This window comes from Oncorhynchus kisutch, linkage group LG11 (genome assembly GCF_002021735.2).
Source record: "Oncorhynchus kisutch isolate 150728-3 linkage group LG11, Okis_V2, whole genome shotgun sequence".
Taxonomy (NCBI): Eukaryota; Metazoa; Chordata; class Actinopteri; order Salmoniformes; family Salmonidae; genus Oncorhynchus; species Oncorhynchus kisutch.
Window position 1 is genome coordinate 89,801,121 of NC_034184.2, and position 27,371 is coordinate 89,828,491.

At 47.7% G+C, this 27,371-nt stretch overlaps 1 protein-coding gene across 1 annotated transcript in view; it reads right to left on the reverse strand.

Moving 5' to 3' along the window:
* The window catches only part of map3k22 (mitogen-activated protein kinase kinase kinase 22), a 68,569-nt gene that overhangs the window by 10,759 nt on the left and 30,439 nt on the right, over positions 1–27,371 (reverse strand). The window contains exons 8-16 of the mRNA XM_031836463.1: positions 26,697–26,811; positions 26,408–26,541; positions 24,356–24,429; positions 18,543–18,607; positions 16,587–16,658; positions 10,669–10,836; positions 4,810–4,958; positions 4,572–4,703; positions 1,315–1,444 (exon numbers count right to left, since the gene is read on the reverse strand). Of these exons, the coding sequence (XP_031692323.1) occupies positions 1,315–1,444; positions 4,572–4,703; positions 4,810–4,958; positions 10,669–10,836; positions 16,587–16,658; positions 18,543–18,607; positions 24,356–24,429; positions 26,408–26,541; positions 26,697–26,811 (1,039 nt within the window). The remainder of the gene's footprint in view (positions 1–1,314; positions 1,445–4,571; positions 4,704–4,809; positions 4,959–10,668; positions 10,837–16,586; positions 16,659–18,542; positions 18,608–24,355; positions 24,430–26,407; positions 26,542–26,696; positions 26,812–27,371) is intronic.

Consider the following 27,371-nt stretch of genomic DNA (forward strand, 5'->3'; position numbering starts at 1 on the left):
TGAGTGTTTTGTATGTCACCCCCGAGAAGGTGATTGAATGTCAAAAAGGAGACCGACGTCGCAAGTGTTTTGCTTCGGTAATTTCCATTGAGGAAGCTAAAACCAGAGAGACCGCCTACTTTATGGAAGCAGGAGTTTTGATGCGTAAATGGGCAGCTCATGACACCGTTGGTGACTGGAGTGAAGTGTGTCAAGTGGTTTTTCCTACACTGTTCCGTCAGCAGGTGCTGTCACTCGCCCGGCGTGGTCCGGACATTTGGGGATTAGAAAGACTTATAACCGGGTCCTTCGTCATTTCTTCTGGCCAGGTTTGAAGTCTGACTCCTATTTAGTAAAACATGTCACGTATGTCAACTCACTGAGAAAGTGAATCAAACAGTTCCTCGTGCGCCACTCTGCCTGATTCCTGTGTGAGCGTTTGAAAGAGTGATAATTGATTGTGTAGGTCCATTGCCGAAAACCAGGTCAGGTAACCAGTTCTTACTAACAATAATGTGCAGTGCTACTCGATACCCAGAGGCTATTCCTCTCCGTCTAACGGCTAAGACTGTGGTGAAGGCACCTAGTGAAGTTCTTCTCTACGTTTGGACTCCCAAAAGTAACCCAAACTGATCAGGGATCCAACTTTGTCAAAACTGTTCTCAAATGTGTTAAAGACATTGTGTATTTCCCATCAGGTCTCCAGCCCGTATCATCCAGAGAGTCAAGGGGCTCTCGAACGCTGGCATCAGACGCTGAAGGCGATGCTACACAAGTACTGCATGGATACCAGTACCGTTGGGACGAGGTCCAGTGCGCCCTGTAACTGGTAAAGTGGAAGCAATTGTTGCTTTTCCTGCTCCCACAACTCGCCGCCAGTTGCGCAGATACCTGGGGATGGTAGGGTGCTATCATAGGGTACTATCGTACATTCTGTAAGAATTTCTCGACGGTAGTAGCTCCCCTTTCAACTCTGCTTAGTCCCAAGGTACCATTTAAGCGGTCCCAGGACTGTAACTATGCTTTTGAGGCCGCCAAAGCTCCACTTTGCACAGAGATCCTTAGGCCCATTGGCGTGCCATTGATTTTGTTCAGTATATTCTCCTATGTTGTAGTCTCAGACCGGACAGACCTTCACGAAGCATTTCACTCACTCTACACCGGTTGTTTAACAATAAAATGGGATTTGATAGATACACACACCATCCTGTAAGTCTGTCAATATGACCAGACCGTTGATATCTCTGTGTACGATCATGTTGCTGTGTGTCAATATGACCAGACCGTTGATATCTCTGTGTACGATCATGTTGCTGTGTGTCAATATGACCAGACCTTTGATATCTCTGTGTACGATCATGTTGCTGTGAAGGTAGAAGACTCCCTGGAGGATCTGTCTGGTGTAGCGCCGCGTCACCTTCTCTGTCAGCGCCCCATATGCCTTCAACTGGTCCTTAATGGAACCCTGAAATAGACAGAGAAACTGGTCAGATACGGAATAGACAGAGAAACTGGTCAGACCAGACGGAGAGACGGGACAGAGATACCGAGTAGACAGAGAAACTGGTCAGACCAGACGGAGAGACGGGACAGAGATACCGAGTAGACAGAGAAACTGGTCAGACCAGACAGAGAGACGGGACAGAGATACCGAATAGACAGAGAAACTGGTCAGACCAGACGGAGAGACGGGACAGAGATACCGAGTAGACAGAGAAACTGGTCAGACCAGACAGAGAGACGGGACAGAGAAACTGGTCAGACCAGACGGAGAGACGGGACAGAGATACCGAATAGACAGAGAAACTGGTCAGACCAGACAGAGAGACGGGACAGAGATACCGAATAGACAGAGAAACTGGTCAGACCAGACAGAGAGACGGGACAGAGATACCGAATAGACAGAGAAACTGGTCAGACCAGACGGAGAGACGGGACAGAGATACCGAATAGACAGAGAAACTGGTCAGACCAGACAGAGAGACGGGACAGAGATACCGAATAGACAGAGAAACTGGTCAGACCAGACGGAGAGACGGGACAGAGATACCGAATAGACAGAGAAACTGGTCAGACCAGACAGAGAGACGGGACAGGGATACCGAATAGACAGAGAAACTGGTCAGACCAGACGGAGAGACGGGACAGAGATACCGAATAGACAGAGAAACTGGTCAGACCAGACAGAGAGACGGACAGAGATACCGAATAGACAGAGAAACTGGTCAGACCAGACAGAGAGACGGGACAGAGATACCGAATAGACAGAGAAACTGGTCAGACCAGACAGAGAGACGGGACAGAGATACCGAATAGACAGAGAAACTGGTCAGACCAGACAGAGAGACGGGACAGAGATACCGAATAGACAGAGAAACTGGTCAGACCAGACAGAGAGACGGGACAGAGATACCGAATAGACAGAGAAACTGGTCAGACCAGACAGAGAGACGGGACAGAGATACCGAATAGACAGAGAAACTGGTCAGACCAGACAGAGACGGGACAGAGATACCGAATAGACAGAGAAACTGGTCAGACCAGACAGAGAGACGGGACAGAGAAACTGGTCAGACCAGACGGAGAGACGGGACAGAGATACCGAATAGACAGAGAAACTGGTCAGACCAGACAGAGAGACGGGACAGAGATACCGAATAGACAGAGAAACTGGTCAGACCAGACGGAGAGACGGGACAGAGATACCGAATAGACAGAGAAACTGGTCAGACCAGACGGAGAGACGGGACAGAGATACCGAATAGACAGAGAAACTGGTCAGACCAGACGGAGAGACGGGACAGAGATACCGAATAGACAGACAGACGACCACAGACACACCGAGAGACGAGAAAGACACCAGACCGACCGATTGACAGAGAGGCCAGACCGACCAGACCGACAGAGAGATCAGACCGACAGAGACCAGACGGACCGACCAACGGGGGGACCAAACCGACCGACAGAGAGACCAGACAGGTGACCAGTTAACTTAAACATGTTTTATTATCAAACACCAGATAGGTGTACTACTACTACTACTACTACGGCTGACCCTGTAAAACAACACATTACCCTAGTAGTATGATAGGTGTTGTTTTACAGGGTCAGTCATAGTAGTATGATAGGTGTTGTTTTACAGGGTCAGTCATAGTAGTATGAAATGTGTTGTTGGTCAGTGGCCTGGGGCCAAGTCAGTGTGTCAGGTCATAGTAGTATGAAATGTGTTGTTTTACAGGGTCAGTCATAGTAGTATGAAATGTGTTGTTGTACAGGGTCAGTCATAGTAGTATGAAATGTGTTGTTTTACAGGGTCAGTCATTTTGTCTGTGCACTGCTTGGACATCAGGGCCCATTTTGATCAGTTTATTGTTTCAAAACAGAAAGCCCTCAGAGGGCTTGCAGCATTTCTCCTGTTTTCAGTCCTTAACACCTGGCAGCATTCCCTTCTCTTCCTGTTTTCAGTCCTCTGAGGGGAAACGAGATCTGCTCAGTCACACCAGGGAAACCAAGGAGCAGGCCCCTTCCCTCTCTCCCCAGTTCGCCCGTTCTGCTCCGTTCTGCCCCCTCCTGCTCCGTTCTGCCCCCTCCTGCTCCCTCCTGCTCCCTCCTGCCCCCTCCTGCTCCCTCCTGCCCCCTCCTGCTCCCTCCTGCCCCCTCCTGCTCCCTCCTGCCCCCTCCTGCTCCCTCCTGCCCCCTCCTGCTCCCTCCTGCCCCCTCCTGCTCCCTCCTGCTCCCCTCCTGCTCCCCTCCTGCCCCCTCCTGCTCCGTTCTGCTCCGTTCTGCCCCGTTCTCCCTTTCCTCGTCACACTTTTGGTAAAACAGATCAATTACTCCCTGGCTGGTGCCAGTCCCCCTCCACCCCTCCACTCCTTTCAGAGGCTGATAGGACCCAGCAACGTAGCCAGACCTGACACACTGACTTGGCCCCAGGCCACTGACCAACACCCTTCCCCCTCTCTGCCAGCTAACCTCAGAGAAGTATAAACATGTCCCACGACCAGACAATGTGTGACTAAGACACTTAACCTCGACACCGCCTCAGTTACAGCTGGGATATTAATAACAGGGGCCACTAGGGCAGAGAGGACTGGTTAAAGAAAGAATTGGGACTGGGGTAAAGAGGAGGAGGTAGAATGGACTGGGGTAAAGAGGAGGAGGTAGAATGGACTGGGGTAAAGAGGAGGGGGTAGAATGGACTGGGGTAAAGAGGAGGGGGTAGAATGGACTGGGGTAAAGAGGAGGGAGACTGCTACTCGTTTAGTTCCCTGGTTTCCAGAGAACATGACCTCATAAACCATGGTGTTCTGCTGACAGGAATGACTGGATATGAGAGCTGGTGACACTGCGGTGTGCCGTGGGTTGATTTGGGTTTGGCAGATAAAACGTTCTGTCTCCGATGCTTGCCTGAAGGAAACTCGTCTACTTCTATTGTAGTCTATGTTCAGATGGTAAACCAGTCTGTTTTAAAGTCTGCTGGTTCTCATGCTAACATCACCCACCACATCAACATTCCAAATCTAACAGACACCATCCCTGCCCCCCACGCACCCCAGCTGCCCCCTACTGCACCCCAGCTGCCCCCTACTCACCCCAGGCATGAACTCAACAAAGATGGTGAGTTTCCTCTTCTCCAGGTCCCTGGAAGACCCGTAGTACTGAACGATCCGCTCATGATGCAGGTTCTTCAACAGCTGAACCTCACACTCCAGAGCATTCACCTCCTACACGGGGGAGAAAAACAGGGTGAGAAGGGGGGGGGGGAGAGGTAAATCTGTGTTCTCAGGTAGCTCTGTGTTCGGAGAGGTAAATCTGATCCCTCCCACTCACCTTGCTGGTTTCCTGACAATCTGGGTCAAAGGGCACCTGTTTGGCGGCCAGCTCCCGTCCGGTGTCGGCGTCGTAACAGAGGTATACCTCCCCAAACGCCCCACGACCCAGCAGCTTCCCCTGACGCCAGTTCACCGGCGCCTGCGGAGCTATGAGACAGAACACACCACACGTCATAAACTAGGAGAACCCACCACACGTCATAAACTAGAACCCGCCACACGTCATAAACTAGGAGAACCCGCCACACATCATAAACTAGGAGAACCCGCCGCGCGTCATCAACTAGGAGAACCCGCCACACGTCATAAACTAGGAGAACCCGCCACACATCATAAACTAGGAGAACCCGCCGCGCGTCATCAACTAGGAGAACCCCCCGCGCGTCATCAACTAGGAGAACCCGCCACACGTCATAAACTAGGAGAACCCGCCACACGTCATAAACTAGGAGAACCCGCCGCGCGTCATCAACTAGGAGAACCCGCCACACGTCATAAACTAGGAGAACCCGCCACACGTCATAAACTAGGAGAACCCGCCACACATCATAAACTAGGAGAACCCGCCGCGCGTCATCAACTAGGAGAACCCCCCGCGCGTCATCAACTAGGAGAACCCGCCACACGTCATAAACTAGGAGAACCCGCCACACGTCATAAACTAGGAGAACCCGCCACACATCATAAACTAGGAGAACCCGCCGCGCGTCATCAACTAGGAGAACCCCCCGCGCGTCATCAACTAGGAGAGCCCACCGCGCGTCATAAACTAGGAGAGCCCACCGCGCGTCATCATCTAGGAGAGCCCACCGCGCATCACCACCGTGCGTCATCAACTAGGAAAAACCCACCGCGCGTCATCAACTAGGAGAAACCCACCGCGCGTCATCAACTAGGAGAAATCCCAGCGCGTCATCCACTAGGAGAAACCCACCGCGCGTCATCAACTAGGAGAAACCCACCGCGCGTCATAAACTAGGAGAAATCCCAGCGCGTCATCAACTAGGAGAAATCCCAGCGTGCGTCATCAACTAGGAGAAACCCACCATGCGTCATCAACTAGGAGAAACCCACCGCACGTCATCAACTAGGAGAGCACACCGCGCGCCATCAACTAGGAGAACCCACCGCGCGTCATCCACTAGGAGAAACCCACCGCGCGTCATCCACTAGGAGAAACCCACCGCGCGTCATCCACTAGGAGAAACCCACCGCGCGTCATCAACTAGGAGAACCCACCGCGCGTCATCAACTAGGAGAAACCCACCGCGCGTCATCAACTAGGAGAACCCACCGCGCGTCATCCACTAGGAGAAACCCACCGCGCGTCATCCACTAGGAGAAACCCACCGCGCGTCATCCACTAGGAGAAACCCACCGCGCGTCATCCACTAGGAGAAACCCACCGCGCGTCATCAACTAGGAGAAACCCACCGCGCGTCATCAACTAGGAGAAACCCACCGCGCGTCATCAACTAGGAGAAACCCACCGCGCGTCATAAACTAGGAGAACATACCACACGTCATAAACTAGGAGAACCCACCACGTCATCAACTAGGAGAACCCACCACGTCATCAACTAGGAGAACCCACCACGTCATCAACTAGGAGAACCCACCACGTCATCAACTAGGAGAACCCACCACGTCATCAACTAGGAGAACCCACCGCGCGTCATCAACTAGGAGAAACCCACCGCGCGTCATCAACTAGGAGAAACCCACCGCGCGTCATCAACTAGGAGAAACCCACCGCGCGTCATCAACTAGGAGAAACCCACCGCGCGTCATCAACTAGGAGAAACCCACCGCGCGTCATAAACTAGGAGAACATACCACACGTCATAAACTAGGAGAACCTACCACGTCATCAACTAGGAGAACCCACCACGTCATCAACTAGGAGAACCCACCACGTCATCAACTAGGAGAACCCACCACGTCATCAACTAGGAGAACCCACCGCGCGTCATCAACTAGGAGAAACCCACCGCGCGTCATCAACTAGGAGAAACCCACCGCGCGTCATCAACTAGGAGAACCCACCGCGCGTCATCCACTAGGAGAAACCCACCGCGCGTCATCAACTAGGAGAACCCACCACGTCATCAACTAGGAGAAACCCACCGCGCGTCATCAACTAGGAGAAACCCACCGCGCGTCATCAACTAGGAGAACCCACCACGTCATCAACTAGGAGAACCCACCGCGCGTCATCAACTAGGAGAACCCACCGCGCGTCATCAACTAGGAGAACCCACCGCGCGTCATCAACTAGGAGAACCCACCACGTCTCCACATTGCTCGTCTAAATATTTCTTAATTCCATTATTTTACTTTTAGATGTGTGTATTGTTGTATATTGTATATAGATATTATAATTTGTTGTGCCTTTAACCAGGCAAGTCTATGAACAAATTGTTATTTTACAACCCTCCCCTAACCCGGACAACCCCTCCCCTAACCCTCCCCTAACCCAGACAACCCCTGGCCAAACCCGGCCAAACCCTCCCCTAACCCGGACAACCCCTGCCAAACCCTCCCCTAAACCGGACAACCCCGGCCAAACCCTCCCCTAAACCGGACAACCCCTGGCCAAACCCTCCCCTAACCCGGACAACCCCTGGCCAAACCCTCCCCTAACCCGGACAACCCCCGGCCAAACCCTCCCTTAACCCGGCCAAACCCTCCCCTAACCCGGACAACCCCGGCCAACCCCTGGCCAAACCCTCCCTTAACCCGGACAACCCCTGGCCAAACCCTCCCCTAACACGGACAACCCCTGGCCAAACCCTCCCCTAACCCGGACAACCCCCGGCCAAACCCTCCCCTAACCCGGCCAACCCCTCCCTTAACCCGGACAACCCCCGGCCAAACCCTCCCCTAACCCGGACAACCCCGGCCAAACCCTCCTCTAACCCGGCCAAACCCTCCCCTAACCCGGACAACACCGGCCAACCCCTCCCTTAACCCGGACAACCCCCGGCCAAACCCTCCCTTAACCCGGACAACCCCCGGCCAAACCCTCCCCTAACCCGGACAACCCCCGGCCAAACCCTCCCCTAACCCGGACAACCCCGGACAACCCCTGGCCAAACCCTCCCTTAACACGGACAACCCCTGGCCAAACCCTCCCTTAACCCGGATAACCCCCGGCCAAACACTCCCCTAACCCGGACAACCCCGGCCAAACCCTCCCCGGCCAATTGTGCGCCATCTTATGGGACTCCCGATCACGGCCGGTTATGATACAGCCCGGGATCGAACCAGGGTCTGTAGTGACACCTCTAGTACTGAGATGCAGTGCGTTAGACCGCTGTGCCATTCGTTAGGAACACAAGCATTTCACTACACCCACAATAACATCTGCTAAACATGTGCAACGAGAGCAATCAGATTTGATTTGATCGATGAATAAGAATGCAGACGTGTTTGTGCTGAAGAACACTATAAAGAGTTGAATTCATTCAGCAGTCTCAAAGTATATCTGAAACTGCACTGTTCACAAGTTCACCACCTTTGCAGTGAAATGCAGTACCGTGCAGTACATAATGTCACCACTAGATGTCATCATGTGTATTGAGTAGATTCTCTAGTCAAAAGTCATGTAAAGAAACACTATGGCAGCCTTGCAATGAGAGCTTGTCATAAACAAGCACACGCTAGCTGTTCATTACATTTTGTTTATATATATTTTTTTTAGTACCCCTTTTAATCCCCATGTTTGTGATAGGACAAGACTATAACCAATATGGCTATCACAGCAACTCCCGTCCGGGCTCGGGAGAGGCGAAGGTCGAGAGCTGTGAGTCCTCTGAAACACGACCCTGCCAAGCCGCACTGCTTCTTGACACACTGCTCACTTACCCCGGAATTCAGCCACACCAATGTGTCTGAGGAAACACCGTCCAACTGGCAAAGGTGTCCGTAACCCAGTACACTATAACTGAACCCAGACTGACTGTGTGTCCGTAACCCAGTACACTATAACTGAACCCAGACTGACTGTATTAGACAAACCCCAGAGATGTTCGGACTCTGAGAATGTCTCCCAAATCAAACGGCACCATATTCCACACAGTGCACTACTTTGACCAGAGCCCTAGAGGTGCCATTAGGGATGTATCCTGACTCCTTGTTACCTTCCCTGTGAACATCCTGGTTAATCACTACCAGACCAGACTATTAAACTATTAAGAAGGGAATACCAAGAAACAGGAAGTCAAACCACATTCAGTTTATAGTTTCATGTTGCTCAGAGATTTATGGTAAGAGACAGAGTCTAGAGGGCGTCAGAGTTCACCTCAGCATCCTCAACATACTGTACTGTAATATAAATGAGTCTCTAAGTCACCTGTCAGAGAACCAACAGCCACCTGTCAGAGAACCAACAGCCACCTGTCAGAGAACCAACAGCCATCTCTATCATAGGAAACTACAGGAAGATGAGTTCACTCTTCTTTGTTATTGATGAAGAGTTAGATCGTGCGAATGTGAGTGTGTGCTTGCGAACGTGTGTGTGTATGCGTGGGAAATAAGTCAGCGACTGGTAAACAGACCACAGACAAACAGCTGAGCCAGCTTGGTCTCATCCTGGGGTTGCTAATTTACCAGAGTTACTGTAATCTTCAGTCATTTTGGTAACTAACAGAAAATATGGCAATCTAGTGAAACTTCAGTCATTTATACATGTTTTTATTCATATATAACATACAGAGTACAAAATGTATATAACATGTTTAGTGTCCATACAGAGTTTGTAACAGACTATTTTCTACAGAGCCACATGGTCTAATGGTGGTATTGTATTTAATGTAACCAGGAGTTGGTTAGAGGACCTGGTATGTCTGAATGTAATCAGGAGTTGGTTAGAGGACCTGGTATGTCTGAATGTCACCAGGAGGTGGTTAGAGGACCTGGTATGTCTGAATGTAATCAGGAGTTGGTTAGAGGACCTGGTATGTCTGAATGTCACCAGGAGGTGGTTAGAGGACCTGGTATGTCTGAATGTAATCAGGAGGTGGTTAGAGGACCTGGTATGTCAATGTCACCAGGAGGTGGTTAGAGGACCTGGTATGTCAATGTCACCAGGAGGTGGTTAGAGGACCTGGTATGTCTGAATGTCACCAGGAGGTGGTTAGAGGACCTGGTATGTCTGAATGTCACCAGGAGGTGGTTAGAGGACCTGGTATGTCTGAATGTCACCAGGAGTTGGTATGAGGACCTGGTATGTCTGAATGTAATCAGGAGGTGGTTAGAGGACCTGGTATGTCTGAATGTCACCAGGAGGTGGTTAGAGGACCTGGTATGTCTGAATGTAACCAGGAGGTGGTTAAAGGACCTGGTATGTCTGAATGTAACCAGGAGGTGGTTAAAGGACCTGGTATGTCTGAATGTAACCAGGAGGTGGTTAAAGGACCTGGTATGTCTGAATGTAACCAGGAGGTGGTTAGAGGACCTGATATGTCTGAATGTAACCAGGAGGTGGTTAGAGGACCTGGTATGTCTGAATGTAACCAGGAGGTGGTTAGAGGACCTGGTATGTCTGAATGTAACCAGGAGGTGGTTAGAGGACCTGGTATGTCTGAATGTAACCAGGAGGTGGTTAGAGGACCTGGTATGTCTGAATGTAACCAGGAGGTGGTTAGAGGACCTGGTATGTCTGAATGTAACCAGGAGGTGGTTAGAGGACCTGGTATGTCTGAATGTCACCAGGAGGTGGTTAGAGGACCTGGTATGTCTGAATGTCACCAGGAGGTGGTTAGAGGACCTGGCATGTCTGAATGTAACCAGGAGGTGGTTAGAGGACCTGGTATGTCTGAATGTAACCAGGGGTCTATATTGGGGTGTAACTCACATCTGGGTACTTCCCTGCGGGGGCAGCTCTTCTCTGGGACTCGGCCCAGCGTACGGAGATCGCTGTACTGTAGAGTGCTGTCTCCGTTGTAACTCCGGGTCTGACTGGATGGAACCAGCTGAAACAGGTTCTCCTGAGGCATGAAGCTCCGAGGGAACGTCCTCCGACCTGGACACACACACACGTTCATTTTTATGCATAACACGCAAACACACACAGTTCTAAGTACGTCAATGGATGTAAAAGCAAGCACACTACCAACTATCTCGCTCTGATGATGAAAGAGATTACGCAAATTATGGACATGTTGGAACTGATGGATATTTGGAGGCGGCTTAATTAGGAGATGGGAGATGGGAGAGGCTTGCAGTGCGATCTGCGTCACAAATAGAACTGACTTCTATTTTAGCCTTTAGCAACACAGACGCTCGTTGGCGCGCGCAATAATTGAATAATATAGATTTCTAAATTTATTTTGCAACGCCCACAACGCGAGCAGTGTAGTCAGCCTGTTAGGCCTCACTTCCCCTATCTGAGATATCTACTGCAGCCCTCATCCTCCACGTACAACACCTATTCTGACAGTCACATTCTGTTAAAGGTTTCAGTTCGCTGCAGCTAGCGACTAGAACGAGCTGCAACAAACACTCAAGCTGGACAGTTTTATCTCAATCTCTTCATTCAAAGACTCAATTGGCAAATGTACTGCAAATTAAGAAATAATGTGACTAAACGTAATAAAATGAGGAAGAAACTATACTATGAAACAAATTTACCACATCTTCAATCTAAACCAACTAGAGAGTGTGTGCCCTCAAGCCTGGAGGGAAGCTAAAGTCATTATGCTACCTAAGAATAGTAAAGCCCCTTGTACTGGCTCAAATACCTGACCAATCAGCCTGTTACCAACCCTTAAACCTTTTGGGAAAATTGTGTTTGACCAGATACAATGCTATTTTACTGTAAACAAATTGACAACAGAATGTCAGCACACTTATAGGGAAGGACATTCAACAAGCAGACTACTTACACAAATGAAGGATGATTGGCTGAGAGAAATTGATGATAAAATGATTGTGGGGGCTGTTAGACATTATTGATCCTAGTCTGCTGCTGGAAAAACATTACCGTTCAACAGTTTGGGGTCACTACACATTTTTTTGTCCATTAAAATACATCAAATTAATCAGAAATACAGTGTAGATATTGTTCATGTTGTAAATGACTAGTGATAGCTGGAAACGCCAGATTTTTTTAAATGGAATATTTACTTAGGCGTACAGAGGCCCATTATCAGCAACCATCACTCCAACCATCAATAGCCTTCATTTCTCAGAACAAGAATAGACTGTCGAGTTTCAGAAGAAATTTCTTTGCTTTCAAAAACAAGGAATTTCTAAGTGACCCCAAACGTTTGAACGGTAGTGTGTGTGTTCTGGCTTTATATCCCCTGCAATATTGTGGATAAAGAGTTACATGTTTAACAGAACACAGAGGGTGTTATTTAATAGAAGCATAATCCACGTAGAATCAGGAATTCCCCAAGGCAGCTGTCTAGGCCCACTACCTTTTTCAATCTTTACTAATGACATGCCACTGGCCTTGACTAAAGCCAGTGTGTTTATGGGTATGCGGATGACTCAACACTATACACGTCAGCTACTACAGTGAGTGAAATGACTGCAACACTTAACAAAGAGCTGCAGTCAGTTTCAGAACGGGTGGCAAGGAATAAGTTAGCCCTAAATATTTCTAAAACTAAAAGCATTGAATTTGGGACAATTAATTCACTAAACCCTAAAGCTCAACTAAATCTTGTAATAAATAATGTAGAAATTGAGCAAGTTGAGGTGACTAAACTGCTTGGAGTAACCCTGGATTGTAAACATATTGATGCAACAGTAGCTAAGATGGGGAGAAGTCTGTCCATAATAAAGCGCTGCTCTGCCTTCTTAACAACACTATCAACAAGGCAGGTCCTACAGGCCATAGTTTTGTCGTGTTGTCAGGTGGATGTCGGGAAATTACAATTGTCTCAGAACAGGGCAGCACAGCTGGCACTTAAATGTACACAGAAAGCTAACATGAATAATATGCATGTATATCTCTCATGACTCAAAGCGGAGGAGACTTGGATAATTTCTCCAGTTTTTCTGGACTAAAACCCAACTACAGATAAGCCAGGTATGGTTTGGGTCTCTAAAAGATCAACTTTAAATTGGTCTCCCGATTAAATGGGCAGATGGTGAAGTCGATGTGCCTGGTGTACATCATGCCGGAAAACTTTGATAGAAAACTCAGCAAAATAGATATGATTTTTTAACTGTAAACACATTTCTGGGAATATTACCCTGATTAATTCTCAGGTTACATATTTATTCATGGCTCTACCCTGATTCATTCTCAGGTTACATATTTAGTCATGGCTTTACCCTGATTAATTTGTAGGTTAAATATCTATTCATGGCTCTACCCTGATTAATTAGTAGGTAAAATATTTATTCATGGCTCTACCCTGATTAATTCTCTAGTTCTCTCAGGTTACATATTTATTCATGGGTCTACCCTGATTAATTCTCAGGTTACATATTTATTCATGGCTCTACCCTGATTAATTCGCAGGTTACATATTTACTCATGGCTCTACCCTGATTAATTTGTAGGTTAAATATTTATTCATGGCTCTACCCTGATTAATTTGTAGGTTAAATATTTATTCATGGCTCTACCCTGATTAATTTGTAGGTTAAATATTTATTCATGGCTCTACCCTGATTAATTTGTAGGTTAAATATTTATTCATGGCTCTACCCTGATTAATTTGTAGGTTAAATATTTATTCATGGCTCTACCCTGATTAATTTGTAGGTTAAATATTTATTCATGGCTCTACCCTGATTAATTCGCAGGTTACATATTTACTCATGGCTCTACCCTGATTAATTTGTAGGTTAAATATTTATTCATGGCTCTACCCTGATTAATTTGTAGGTTAAATATTTATTCATGGCTCTACCCTGATTAATTTGTAGGTTAAATATTTATTCATGGCTCTACCCTGATTAATTTGTAGGTTAAATATTTATTCATGGCTCTACCCTGATTAATTTGTAGGTTAAATATTTATTCATGGCTCTACCCTGATTAATTTGTAGGTTAAATATTTATTCATGGCTCTACCCTGATTAATATGCAGGTTAAATATTTATTCATGGCACTACCCTGATTAATATGCAGGTTAAATATTTATTCATGGCTCTACCCTGATTAATTCTCTAGTTATATCTCAGGTTACATATTTATTCATGGCTTTACCCTGATTATTTCTCTAGTTCTCTCAGGTTACACATTTATTCGTGGCTCTACCCTGATTAATTCTCTAGTTACGTCTCAGGTTACATATTTATTCATGGATCTACCCTGATTCATTCTCTAGTTCTCTCAGGTTACATATTTATTCATAGCTCTACCCTGATTAATTCTCAGGTTACATATTTATTCATAGCTCTACCCTGATTAATTCTCAGGTTACATATTTAATCATGGCTCTACTCTGATTAATTTGTAGGTTAAATATTTATTCATGGCTCTACCCTGATTAATTTGTAGGTTAAATATTTATTCATGGCTCTACCCTGATTAATTTGTAGGTAAAATATTTATTCATGGCTCTACCCTGATTAATTTGTAGGTAAAATATTTATTCATGGCTCTACCCTGATTAATTCTCTAGTTCTCTCAGGTTACATATTTATTCATGGGTCTACCCTGATTAATTTGTAGGTTAAATATTTATTCATGGCTCTACCCTGATTAATTCTCTAGTTCTCTCAGGTTACATATTTATTCATAGCTCTACCCTGATTACTTCTCTAGTTCTCTCAGGTTACATATTTATTAATGGTCTACCCTGATTAATTTGTAGGTTAAATATTTATTCACGGCTCTACCCTGATTAATTCTCTAGTTCTCTCAGGTTACATATTTATTCATAGCTCTACCCTGATTACTTCTCTAGTTCTCTCAGGTTACATATTTATTTATGGCTCTACCAACTCCAGGAGAATCCTTTTTAAAATCATGCAAGAAAAAAATGGCAAACTAGAAAAAGGTTGCAAGCATATTTAGATAACGAAGATAAGTTTGGCAGATTAATATTTAATAGTTTTAAGGCATTAAACCGCATTCTTACAATGGAGGTTTTATCTAAATCCAAATGGTTTTCTAGCAAGCTATTAAGAGAATCCCATCCTATGTTTAAGAGTAGGCTATTTGCCCTTTGGCAGATTAAAAGTTTACATTTTTGGTGGCTTGACAAAGAATCACCTGTGTAAAGTATCCTCCTTTTTAAACAAAGTCAGAGATGGCTACAATTTCATCCTTCAGATCTAATATTGCAAATTAAATGGCTGAAATCCAATATACTGATAGAGACAAAACAAAAGGCAGGAAAAAATGTACAAGAAGGGTATAATATTTAATAATATTATACAGTATCGCTGTGAAACTGATACATTTTACGATTTTGAAAAATAAGCAGTATAACAGTCCAATCAGGGAAGGGTTGCTAGGGGAGGGGAGACAGGAAGCAGTATAACTATTAGCCTGTTAGTCCAATCAGGGGAGGGTTGCTAGGGGAGGGGAGACAGGAAGCAGTATAACTGTTAGTCTGTTAGTCCAATCAGGGGAGGGTTGCTAGGGGAGGGGAGACAGGAAGCAGTATAACTGTTAGTCCAATCAGGGGAGGGTTGCTAGGGGAGGGGAGACAGGAAGCAGTATAACTGTTAGTCCAATCAGGGGAGGGTTGCTAGGGGAGGGGAGACAGGAAGCAGTATAACTGTTAGTCTGTTAGTCCAATCAGGGGAAGGTTGCTAGGGGAGGGGAGACAGGAAGCAGTATAACTGTTAGTCTGTTAGTCCAATTAGGGGAAGGCTAGACAAGAAGCAGTATAGCTATTAGCCTGTTAGTCCAATCAGGAGAGGGTTGCTAGGGGAGGGGAGACAGGAAGCAGTATAACTATTAGCCTGTTAGTCCAATCAGAGGAGGGTTGCTAGGAGAGGGGAGACAGGAAGCAGTATAACTGTTAGTCTGTTAGTCCAATCAGGGGAGGGTTGCTAGGGGAGGGGAGACAGGAAGCAGTATAACTGTTAGTCCAATCAGGGGAGGGTTGCTAGGGGAGGGGAGACAGGAAGCAGTATAACTATTAGCCTGTTAGTCCAATCAGGGGAGGGTTGCTAGGGGAGGGGAGACAGGAAGCAGTATAACTGTTAGTCTGTTAGTCCAATCAGGGGAGGGTTGCTAGGGGAGGGGAGACAGGAAGCAGTATAACTGTTAGTATGTTAGAATACAACAGGTGTAGGAGACCTTACAGTGAAATGCTGAATAATCTTACTGTGTAACGACAGAGCAACATCGTTCAGGAGAAAGCCCTCTTACTGTAACAACAGAGCAGCATCGTTCAGGAGAAAGCCCTCTTACTGTGTAACGACAGAGCAGCATCATTCAGGAGAAAGCCCTCTTACTGTGTAACGACAGAGCAGCATCGTTCAGGAGAAAGCCCTCTTACTGTGTAACGACAGAGCAGCATCATTCAGGAGAAAGCCCTCTTACTGTGTAACGACAGAGCAGCATCGTTCAGGAGAAAGCCCTCTTACTGTGTAACGACAGAGCAGCATCGTTCAGGAGAAAGCCCTCTTACTGTGTAACGACAGAGCAGCATCGTTCAGGAGAAAGCCCTCTTACTGTGTAACGACAGAGCAGCATCGTTCAGGAGAAAGCCCTCTTACTGTGTAACGACAGAGCAGCATCGTTCAGGAGAAAGCCCTCTTACTGTGTAACGACAGAGCAGCATCGTTCAGGAGAAAGCCCTCTTACTGTGTAACGACAGAGCAGCATCGTTCAGGAGAAAGCCCTCTTACCATCGCTGTAGTCTTTGCTGCCATTGGACAAGTGGAATTGACGAGGGAAAGTTCCTCCTTTACTGTGGCGCCCTGCAGGGGGAGCAGAGAGAGAGTCAGCCAGCCGGTCAGCCAGCCAGCCGGCCAGTCAGCCAGCCGGTCAGCCGGTCAGCCAGCCAGTCGGTCAGCCAGCCAGCCGGCCAGCCAGCCAGCCAGCCAGCCAGTCGGTCAGCCAGCCAGCCGGCCAGTCAGCCAGCCGGTCAGCCAGCCGGTCAGCCAGCCGGTCAGCCAGCCAGCCGGCCAGTCAGCCAGCCGGTCAGCCAGCCAGTCAGCCAGCCGGTCAGCCAGCCGGTCAGCCAGCCAGCCGGCCAGTCAGCCAGCCGGTCAGCCAGCCAGTCGGTCAGCCGGCCAGTCGGTCAGCCGGCCAGTCGGTCAGCCGGCCGGTCGGTCAGCCAGCCAGTCAGCCAGCCGGTCAGCCAGCCAGTCAGCCAGCCGGTCAGCCAGCCAGCCAGCCAGCCGGTCAGCCAGCCGGTCAGCCAGCCAGTCGGTCAGCCGGCCGGTCGGTCAGCCAGCCAGTCAGCCAGCCGGTCAGCCAGCCAGTCAGCCAGCCGGTCAGCCAGCCGGTCAGCCAGCCAGCCAGCCAGCCGGTCAGCCAGCCGGTCAGCCAGCCAGCCAGCCAGCCAGCCAGTCATGTCCTACTAATGATTAGTTGAAGGCAGGAGGGAGAACGTATTGCTGAAATAATGTTATGAAGCCTAACATCCCCACATCCTGGAGAGCTGAGATCACACATCAAATCAAGTTTTATTAGTCACATGTGCTGAATACAACAGGTGTAGGTAGACCTTACAGGTAGATGGGGGAGACGAGGGGGAGGTAGATGGGGAGACGAGGGGGAGGTAGATGGGGAGACGAGGGGGAGGTAGATGGGGAGACGAGGGGGAGGTAGATGGGGAGACGAGGGGGAGGTAGATGGGGAGACAAGGGGGAGGTAGATGGGGAGACAGATCTGAGCAGCTAACCGATCGCTGCAGCTGTACATAGTCTATTGGTAAATAGCCCACCCTTTTCACCTACCTCATCCCCGTACTGTTTTTATTTATTTACTTTTCTGCTCTTCTGCACACCAATATCTCTACCTGTACATGACCATCTGATGTTTTATCACTCCAGTGTTAATCTGCAAAATTGTAATTATTTGCCTACCTCCTCATGCCTTTTGCACACATTGTATATAGACCCCCCCTTCGTTTTCTACTGTGTTATTGACTTGTTAATTGTTTACTCCATGTGTAACTCTTTGTTGTATGCTCACACTGCTATGCTTTATCTTGGCCAGGTCGCAGTTGCAAATGAGAACTTGTTCTCAACTAGCCTACCTGGTTAAATAAAGGTGAAATAAAAAAATAAAAAATAAACAGATGGGGAGGTAGATGGGGAGACAAAGGGGGAGGTAGATGGGGAGACAAAGGGGGAGGTAGATGGGGAGACAGATGGGGAGGTAGATGGGGAGACAGATGGGGAGGTAGATGGGGAGACAGATGGGGAGGTAGATGGGGAGACAGATGGGGAGGTAGATGGGGAGACAGATGGGGAGACAGATGGGGAGGTAGATGGGGAGACAGATGGGGAGACAGATGGGGAGGTAGATGGGGAGACAGATGGGGAGGTAGATGGGGAGACAGATGGGGAGGTAGATGGGGAGACAAGGGGGAGGTAGATGGGGAGACAAGGGGGAGGTAGATGGGGAGACAAGGGGGAGGTAGATGGGGAGACAAGGGGGAGGTAGATGGGGAGACAAGGAGAGGTAGAGGGGAGGAAGTAGTCTCATTGAGATTAAAAACCTATTTTCCAAGAGAGACCTGGCCAAAATAGCAGCAAACAAAGTGTCAGACATCATTACAACATAACACAAAGGACCAGAATTTAATAACCTCAATTTACACATTGAGGAGGAAGGTCAGAATGAACCCATACCTCGGTGTCCTTCATAGTTGAGGCTCAGATAGTTGTTGTCTCGGTTGTTCTGGGGAAAAGGAGGGCTGAGAAAAGAGAGTAGAGAGAAACAAGAGAGAGAGAAATGAGAGAGAGAGAGAGAAATGAAATTGGTTATGTGAAATTTCCCAGAACATTCATTAGGGCGCAGCAAATGTTCTCATGAGAAAAAAAACTGTTGTGCTGATGACTAGAGAATGTTTGTATAACACATTCGCTTGATGTTCCCAGAACGTTTCATAACACTAATCTGTTCTGTAAAAGGTTCCCAGAACGTTTCATAACACTTGTAATCTGTTCTGTAAAAGGTTCCCAGAACGTTTCATAACACTTGTAATCTGTTCTGTAAAAGGTTCCCAGAACGTTTCATAACACTTGTAATCTGTTCTGTAAAAGGTTCCCAGAACGTTTCATAACACTTGTAATCTGTTCTGTAAAAGGTTCCCAGAACGTTTCATAACACTTGTAATCTGTTCTGTAAAAGGTTCCCAGAACGTTTCATAACACTTGTAATCTGTTCTGTAAAAGGTTCCCAGAACGTTTCATAACAGTCTGGTGGGGACATCATAAAAGCTATGTTCCCAAAACAGTCCAGTTCTGCACTGGGCAAAACATTTTCTGTCATCAGTTATATGAAATGGTGCCAATTTTGTACAGTCACTACGTATGATGACTAGTAAGAAAGGTGAAATCTCAGTTGTTTATCATTTGATTGCTACTACATTTAGAAAGCATTTCAAATTCCACTTTTGTTGAATATGAAACAGATTATACAGAGCCTTCAGAAGGTATTCACACCCTTTGACTTTTTCCAGATTTTGTTGGGCTCTCGAGTGGCGCAGCGGTCTAAGGCGAGAATCGCAGTGCTAGAGGAGTCACTACAGACACCCTGGTTCGAATCCAGGCTGTATCACAACCGGCCGTGATTGGGAGTCCCATAGAGCAGTGCACAATTGGCCCAGCGTCGTCCTGGTTTGGCCGGGGGGGGGGTACAACTTTTACAACTAGGCAAGTCCGTTAAGAACAAATTCTCATTTACAATGATGGCCTACCGGGGAACAGTGTAGCCTAGTGGTTAGAGCATTGGACTAGTAACCGAAAGGTTGCAAGTTCAAATCCCCGAGCTGACAAGGTGCAAAATCTGTCGTTCTGCCCTTGAACAGGCAGTTAACCCACTGTTCCCAGGCCGTCATTGAAAATAAGAATTTGTTCTTAACTGACTTGCCTAGTAAAATAAAGGTAAAAAAAAAACAGTGGGTTAACTGCCTTGTTCAGGGGCAGAACGACAGATTTTTACCTTGTCAGCTCAGGGTTTCAAATCCAGCAACCTTTCGGTTACTGGCCCAACGATCTAACCACTAGGCTACCTGCTGGTTACTGGCCCGATGATCTAACCACTAGGCTACCTGCTGGTTACTGGCCCAACGCCCTAACCACTAGGCTACCTACTCTAACCACTAGGCTACCTGCTGGTTACTGGCACCAACAATCTAACCACTAGGCTACCTGCTGGTTACTGGCCCAACGATCTAACCACTAGGCTACCTGCTGGTTACTGGCCCAACGATCTAACCACTAGGCTACCTGCTGGTTACTGGCCCGATGATCTAACCACTAGGCTACCTGCTGGTTACTGGCCCAACGCCCTAACCACTAGGCTACCTACTCTAACCACTAGGCTACCTGCTGGTTACTGGCACCAACAATCTAACCACTAGGCTACCTGCTGGTTACTGGCCCAACGATCTAACCACTAGGCTACCTGCTGGTTACTGGCCCAACGATCTAACCACTAGGCTACCTGCTGGTTACTGGCCCGATGATCTAACCACTAGGCTACCTGCTGGTTACTGGCCCAACACCCTAACCACTAGGCTACCTACTCTAACCACTAGGCTACCTGCTGGTTACTGGCACCAACAATCTAACCACTAGGCTACCTGCTGGTTACTGGCCCAACGATCTAACCACTAGGCTACCTGCTGGTTACTGGCCCAACGCCTCAACCACTAGGCTACCTGCTGGTTCCTGGCACCAACAATCTAACCACTAGGCTACCTGCTGGTTACTGGCCCGATGATCTAACCACTAGGCTACCTGCTGGTTACTGGCCCAACGCCCTAACCACTAGGCTACCTACTCTAACCACTAGGCTACCTGCTGGTTACTGGCCCAACGATCTAACCACTAGGCTACCTGCTGGTTACTGGCCCAACGCCTCAACCACTAGGCTACCTGCTGGTTCCTGGCCCAACGCTCTAACCACTAGGCTACCTGCTGGTTCCTGGCCCAACGCTCTAACCACTAGGCTACCTGCTGGTTACTGGCCCAAAGCCTCTAACCACTAGGCTACCTGCTGGTTACTGGCCCAACGTTCTAACCACTAAGCTACGTGCTAGTTACTGGCCCAATGCCCTAACCACTAGGCTACCTACTCTAACCACTAGGCTACCTGCTGGTTACTGGCCCAACGATCTAACCACTAGGCTACCTGCTGGTTACTGGCCCAACAATCTAACCACTAGGCTACCTGCTGGTTACTGGCCCAACGCCCTAACCACTAGGCTACCTACTCTAACCACTAGGCTACCTGCTGGTTACTGGCCCAACGATCTAACCACTAGGCTACCTGCTGGTTACTGGCCCAACGCCTCTAACCACTAGGCTACCTGCTGGTTACTGGCCCAACGTTCTAACCACTAAGCTACGTGCTAGTTACTGGCCCAATGCCCTAACCACTAGGCTACCTGCTCTAACCACTAGGCTACCTGCTAGTGGTTAGGGGATTGCCCAAGGGGATTCTATAAAGTATTGATTCAGGGGTATAAATACTTATGTAAACTAGATTATTTCTGTATTTTATTTTCAATCAATTTACAAACATTTTGAGAGAAACGAAAAACTTGAGAGCGAGAGAAACGTCATTATGGGGTATTGTGTGTAGATAGGTGAGAAAAAAAACAATGTAATCCTCCTCCCCGTAGGCGGTCTCGTCGTTGCTGGTTCTTAAATTCAGGCTGTAACACAATGTGGAATAAATCAAGAGGTGTGAATACTTTAAAGGAACAGTGCATTTGGAAAGGATTCAGACCTCTTCCCTTTTTCCACATTTTATTACCTTACGGACTTATTCTGAAATGGGTTAAATGAAATAAAATCCTCATCGATCTACAAACAATACCCCATAATGACATCACAATACCCCATAATGACATCACAATACCCCATAATGACATCACAATACCCCATAATGACATCACAATACCCCATAATGACATCACAATACCCCATAATAACAAAGAGCCATTTTTGCAAATGTATTAAAAATAAAAAACAGAAATACCTTATTTACAAATATTCTCTAATCATGACACTAGGTGCTATACTGTAGACAGCACCAGCCCCTGATTTGATTTGAGAGCCCTGCCGTTGCGGACGGTTTAATTGCCGTACCAGGCGGTGATACAGCCCGATAGGATGCTCTCATTGGTTTATCTGTAGAAGTTTGTGAGGATCTTAGGGGCCAAGCTGAATTTCTTAAAGCCTCCTGAGGTTGAAGAGGCGCTGTTGTGCCATCTTCACCATGTCTGAATGGATGGAACGTTTCAGACTGCCAGTGCAGGTTACCACCTTGTCCACTACGGCCCTGCTGATGTGGATGGGGGTCATGCTCCCTCTGCTGTCCACGATGAGTTCCTTTATTCTGTTGACGTCAAGGAAGAGGTTATTTTCCAGGCACCACTCCACCAAGGCACTCACCTCCTCCCCGTAGGCGGTCTCGTCGTTGTTGGTAATCAGGCCTACCACTGTAGTGTCGTCCGCAAACTTGATTGAGTTGGAGGCGTACATGGCCATGCAGCCATGAGTGAACAGGGAGTACAGGAGAGAGCTGAGAACGCACCCTTGTGGGGCCCCAGTGTTGAGGATCAGAGGGGTGGAGATGTTGTTGCCTACCCTCACCACCTGGGAGCGGCCCGTCAGGAAGTCCAGTACCCAGTTGCACAGGGCGGGGTTGAGACCCAGGGTATCGAGCTTGATGACGAGCTTGGAGGGTACTATGGTGTTAAATGCTGAGCTGTAGTCGATGAACAGCATTCTCACATAGGTATTCCTCTTGCCCAGATGGGTTAGGGCAGTGTGCAGTGTGGTTGAGATTGCATCATCTGTGGACCTATTTGGGCGGTAAGCAAATTGGAGTGGGTCTAGGGTGTCAGGTAGGGTGGAGGTGATATGGTCCTTGACTAGTCTCTCAAAGCACTTCATGATGATGGAAGTGAGTGCTACGGAGCGGTAGTCGTTTAGCTCAGTTACCTTAGCTTTCTTGGGTACAGGAACAATGGTGGACATCTTGAAGCAAGTGGGGACAGCAGACTGGGATAAGGAGAGATTGAATATGTCCGGAAACACGCATCTAACGCTGTGTGTGTGTTTGTCTGAACCAGTGTGTCGTGAGGCAGACGGCAGGGGAGACCCAGGATGAGAGGGCACGGCGCCCACTGGAGGGGAAAGTTCCAGCAACGTATCCTGTCATTGTTCCCCTGTCCACTGTCTAGATAACACTTGTGTAGGTAGAGCCGTTTCCCTCTCTCTCTCTCTCTCTCTCTGTAACATGCTGGCCACACCGCTCGTGTCCCAAACTTGGTTCTATTTGTGACGCTCGACACACTGCAAGTCCTGCCTCTCCAACTCCTCATTGATTTTTAGGAGCATAGACTCACGGGGGTGATTGAAAGATGAACTGAGGTCCACACTCCAGTCCAGTTGGTGGTGGTAGTGCACCTTAAAGTTGGTTGCCAACTGCCAAATAAAGTTAGAAGAAGACGCCTGAAGGAGGAGAGATTGTTTTAATGCTTTTCGACCTGCCCCTAATTAATATAATTGGTTCAGAGTTCGTTTTGATATTTTAACCTGCATGTCCTGATCGCTTCGGTTGTCGGTTGATAAAATCAACATGCGTGCGATGGTGCACGCGGACGAGCGGTCTGGACACTATACAATGGTTAAAGTCAATATTCATATTGTCAGCAGTCTCTCACCTTGAAGGTGACCTCTAAAGCCAAAGCAACAGCTGAACATGACCCAAAGACTGGACACGACCGCACCTGGTCGCCCTCCGGTCAGAACCAACTTCAGTTCAAAACAGTCAGTCAACAGATCAGTCTACTAACCAGACAGTCAACAGATCAGTCTACTAACCAGTCAGTCAACAGATCAGTCTACTAACCAGTCAGTCAACAGATCAGTCTACTAACCAGTCAGTCAACAGATCAGTCTACTAACCAGTCAGTCAACAGATCAGTCTACTAACCAGTCAGTCAACAGATCAGTCTACTAACCAGTCAGTCAACAGATCAGTCTACTAACCAGTCAGTCAACAGATCAGTCTACTAACCAGTCAGTCAACAGATCAGTCTACTAACCAGTCAGTCAACAGATCAGTCTACTAACCAGTCAGTCAACAGATCAGTCTACTAACCAGTCAGTCAACAGATCAGTCTACTAACCAGTCAGTCAACAGACTAGTTAGACTGGTCCTGCTCTCTCCCTCTGCCCTTTAGAGCTCTTCCTCTCCTTCTTCCCCCCCCTCGTCCCCCCTCTCTCTCCAGCCTCCTCCCCTCTCCTCCTCTCCCTCTCCTCCTCCCTACCCCCACTCCTCCTCCTCCTCCTCTCATCCTCCTCTCCCCCCTCATGTGTTTCTGAACAGTATAATCACTACACACTCCACATTATTGACAACGAACATAACTAATTTACATACATAGATGTTTCATATCGCAGAGAAGTAAGGGTCTCACCTGTCCAATGCTTGGTCTATTGATTGACAGCTGCTGGACAGAGAGTTGCCTGCACTCCCAAAGGGCTCCAGCAACTGAAGAAAACAACAGCATAATCACATTGTTAGCCTTACTATGACTGAGACAGAGATGTACGAGGGAACAGAATAATCACATTGTTAGCCTTACTATGACTGAGACAGAGATGTACGAGGGAACAGAATAATCACATTGTTAGCCTTACTATGACTGAGACAGAGATGTACGAGGGAACAGAATAATCACATTGTTAGCCTTACTATGACTGAGACAGAGATGTACGAGGGAACAGACACATTTGACTGAGACAGAGATGTACGAGGGAACAGACACATTTGACTAAGACAGAGATGGGTACTGGTACTGAGTAATGATAACTAGGTTATATACACAGGGTACCAGTACTGAGTAATGATAACTAGGTTATATACACAGGGTACCAGTACTGAGTATTGATACCTAGACAATATACACAGGGTACCAGTACTGAGTGGAGGTGCAGGGGTATGAGGTCGTTGAGGTAGATGTGTACGTATAACTAGGAATGAAGTGACCGATAAACAGTAGCAGCAGCGTTGTCGTGTCCTTCTTCACAACTGTGTTGGTGGGAGTGGACAATGATAGATCCTTAGTGACGTGGACACCGAGGAACTTGAAGCTCTCTACCCACCCACTACAGCACCCATCGATGTGGATTGCCCTCCGTTTTCTGTAGTTCACAATCATCTCCTTTGTCTTGATCATGTTGAAGGGAAAGGTTGTTCTCCTGGCACCACACCGCCAGGTCTCTGACCTCCTCCCTGTAGGCTGTCTCGTCGTTGTCGGTGATCAGGCCTATCACCAGGTCTCTGACCTCCTCCCTGTAGGCTGTCTCGTTGGTGATCAGGCCTATCACCAGGTCTCTGACCTCCTCCCTGTAGGCTGTCTCGTCGTTGTCGGTGATCAGGCCTATCACCAGGTCTCTGACCTCCTCCCTGTAGGCTGTGTCATTGTTGTCGGTGATCAAGCCTATCACCAGTGTCAGCGGCAATCTTAATGATGGTGTTGGAGTCGTGCATGGCCACACAGTCATGGGTGAACAGGGAGTACAAGAGGGGACTAAGAACGCACCCCTGGGGGGCCCCTTGTGATGAGCATCAGCGTTGTGGGCCCAGGGTGGCTAGGATGATGGTGCTGATGTGAGCCATGACCAGCCTTTCAAAGCCCTTCATGACTACAGAGTGCTACGGAACTATAATTCAGGCAGGTTACCTTGGCGATCTTTTGGCACAGGGATGGTGCTCTGCTTGAAACATGTTGGTATTACAGACTGGGTCAGGGAGAGGTTGAAAATGTCAGAGAAGACATTGCCAGCTGGTCAGCGTATGCTCTGAGTATGAGTCCTGGTAATCCGTCTGGCCCTGAGGCCTTGTGAATGTTGAACTGTTTAAAAGTCTTACTCACATCGGCTACGGAGTGTGTGATCACACTGTCATCTGGAACAGCTGGTGCTCTCATGCATGGTTAAGTGTTGTTTGCCTCAAAGTGAGCATAGAAGGCATTTAGCTTGTCTGGTAGGCTCACGTCACTGAGCAGCTCGCGAATGAGAGAGTACTACATTGTCGCTTACCTTCTGATCCAGGCCCTCAGGTATAAACTGTCCCTTAATGACAGGGACAGAGAATAGTATATTGTCTCTTACCTTCTGATCCAGACCCTCAGGTATAAACTGTCCCTTAGTGACAGAGACAGAGAATATTATGTTGTCTCTTACCTTCTGATCCAGACCCTCAGGTATAAACTGTCCCTTAGTGACAGAGAATATTATGTTGTCTCTGATCCTTCTGATCCAGACCCTCAGGTATAAACTGTCCCTTAGTGACAGAGACAGAGAATAGTATAGTCTCTTACCTTCTGATCCAGACCCTCAGGTATAAACTGTCCCTTAGTGACAGAGACAGAGAATATTATGTTGTCTCTTACCTTCTGATCCAGACCCTCAGGTATAAACTGTCCCTTAGTGACAGAGACAGAGAATATTATGTTGTCTCTTACCTTCTGATCCAGGCCCTCAGGTATAAACTCTCCCTCTGTGTGAATAGAGGTGAAGGAGCCCTGCCTGGCAATCTGCTGCTGCTCCTCTGGAACCGAGCCTGGAGGGGGGGACCTACGACCTGCATGGAGAGAACCTGGAGGGGGGAGGTGGATGTCAGCACAGGAAGTCATTCCTATAGAGGTGGATGGGAGTACAGGAAGTCACAGAAATTGAGTGTAACGCTGCCTTGCTTGGCACTGAAAGTGTACAGAGCAGGGTAGTGCGAGGTGTGTGTGTGTATTGACTAACCTGTGGAGTGTTTTCGGACCCTCTCTGAGCTCTTGAGTATACAACCCTTCAGATCCCCTAGAGAACGGGACGACCTAAGCTCGCTCTGTTTGTCCCTGCTGCCCACCTGTAGGAACTAGACACACAGGAAGTGGACGGGAGAGGAAGTGAAGAAGGACAGCTAAGGAAGTAACTGTTGTCAGTTAGTTCATCTCTGTGCACGTCACAACAAATAACCTTGGGCTGGGCAATAAGGACAAAACATATCACAATATTTTTCACATTTGACGGTATGTGATGGCAATTTATGTTTAAAATATATATGTAAAAAAAATAAAAATATTTATCCTCTGAAGAGGGGGGGAGTGGTGATGGGGTTAATAGAAATGAATAATACAAGTAGTAGATCTGCATTCTGAGTAGTTCATGACCTTAGGGCGGCAACACATACATTATAAGTGGTTTCAATTAGACTTTCTCCATGTCTACTGTTCAATCAACGCCACACTAAAAATTATTTTCTGCACTTTTATTATTTCCACGTTGTGCCAAGCAGCATGATATATTTATTTATTTTTTATTTCACCTTTATTTAACTATATGGGCAAACACATCGAGGCCTAGTTAACTGAACTGTTGGAATCAAGGAAATCTGCTGATTATTCTCAGTCTATAGTAGGAATGTAGTCGGCTGCA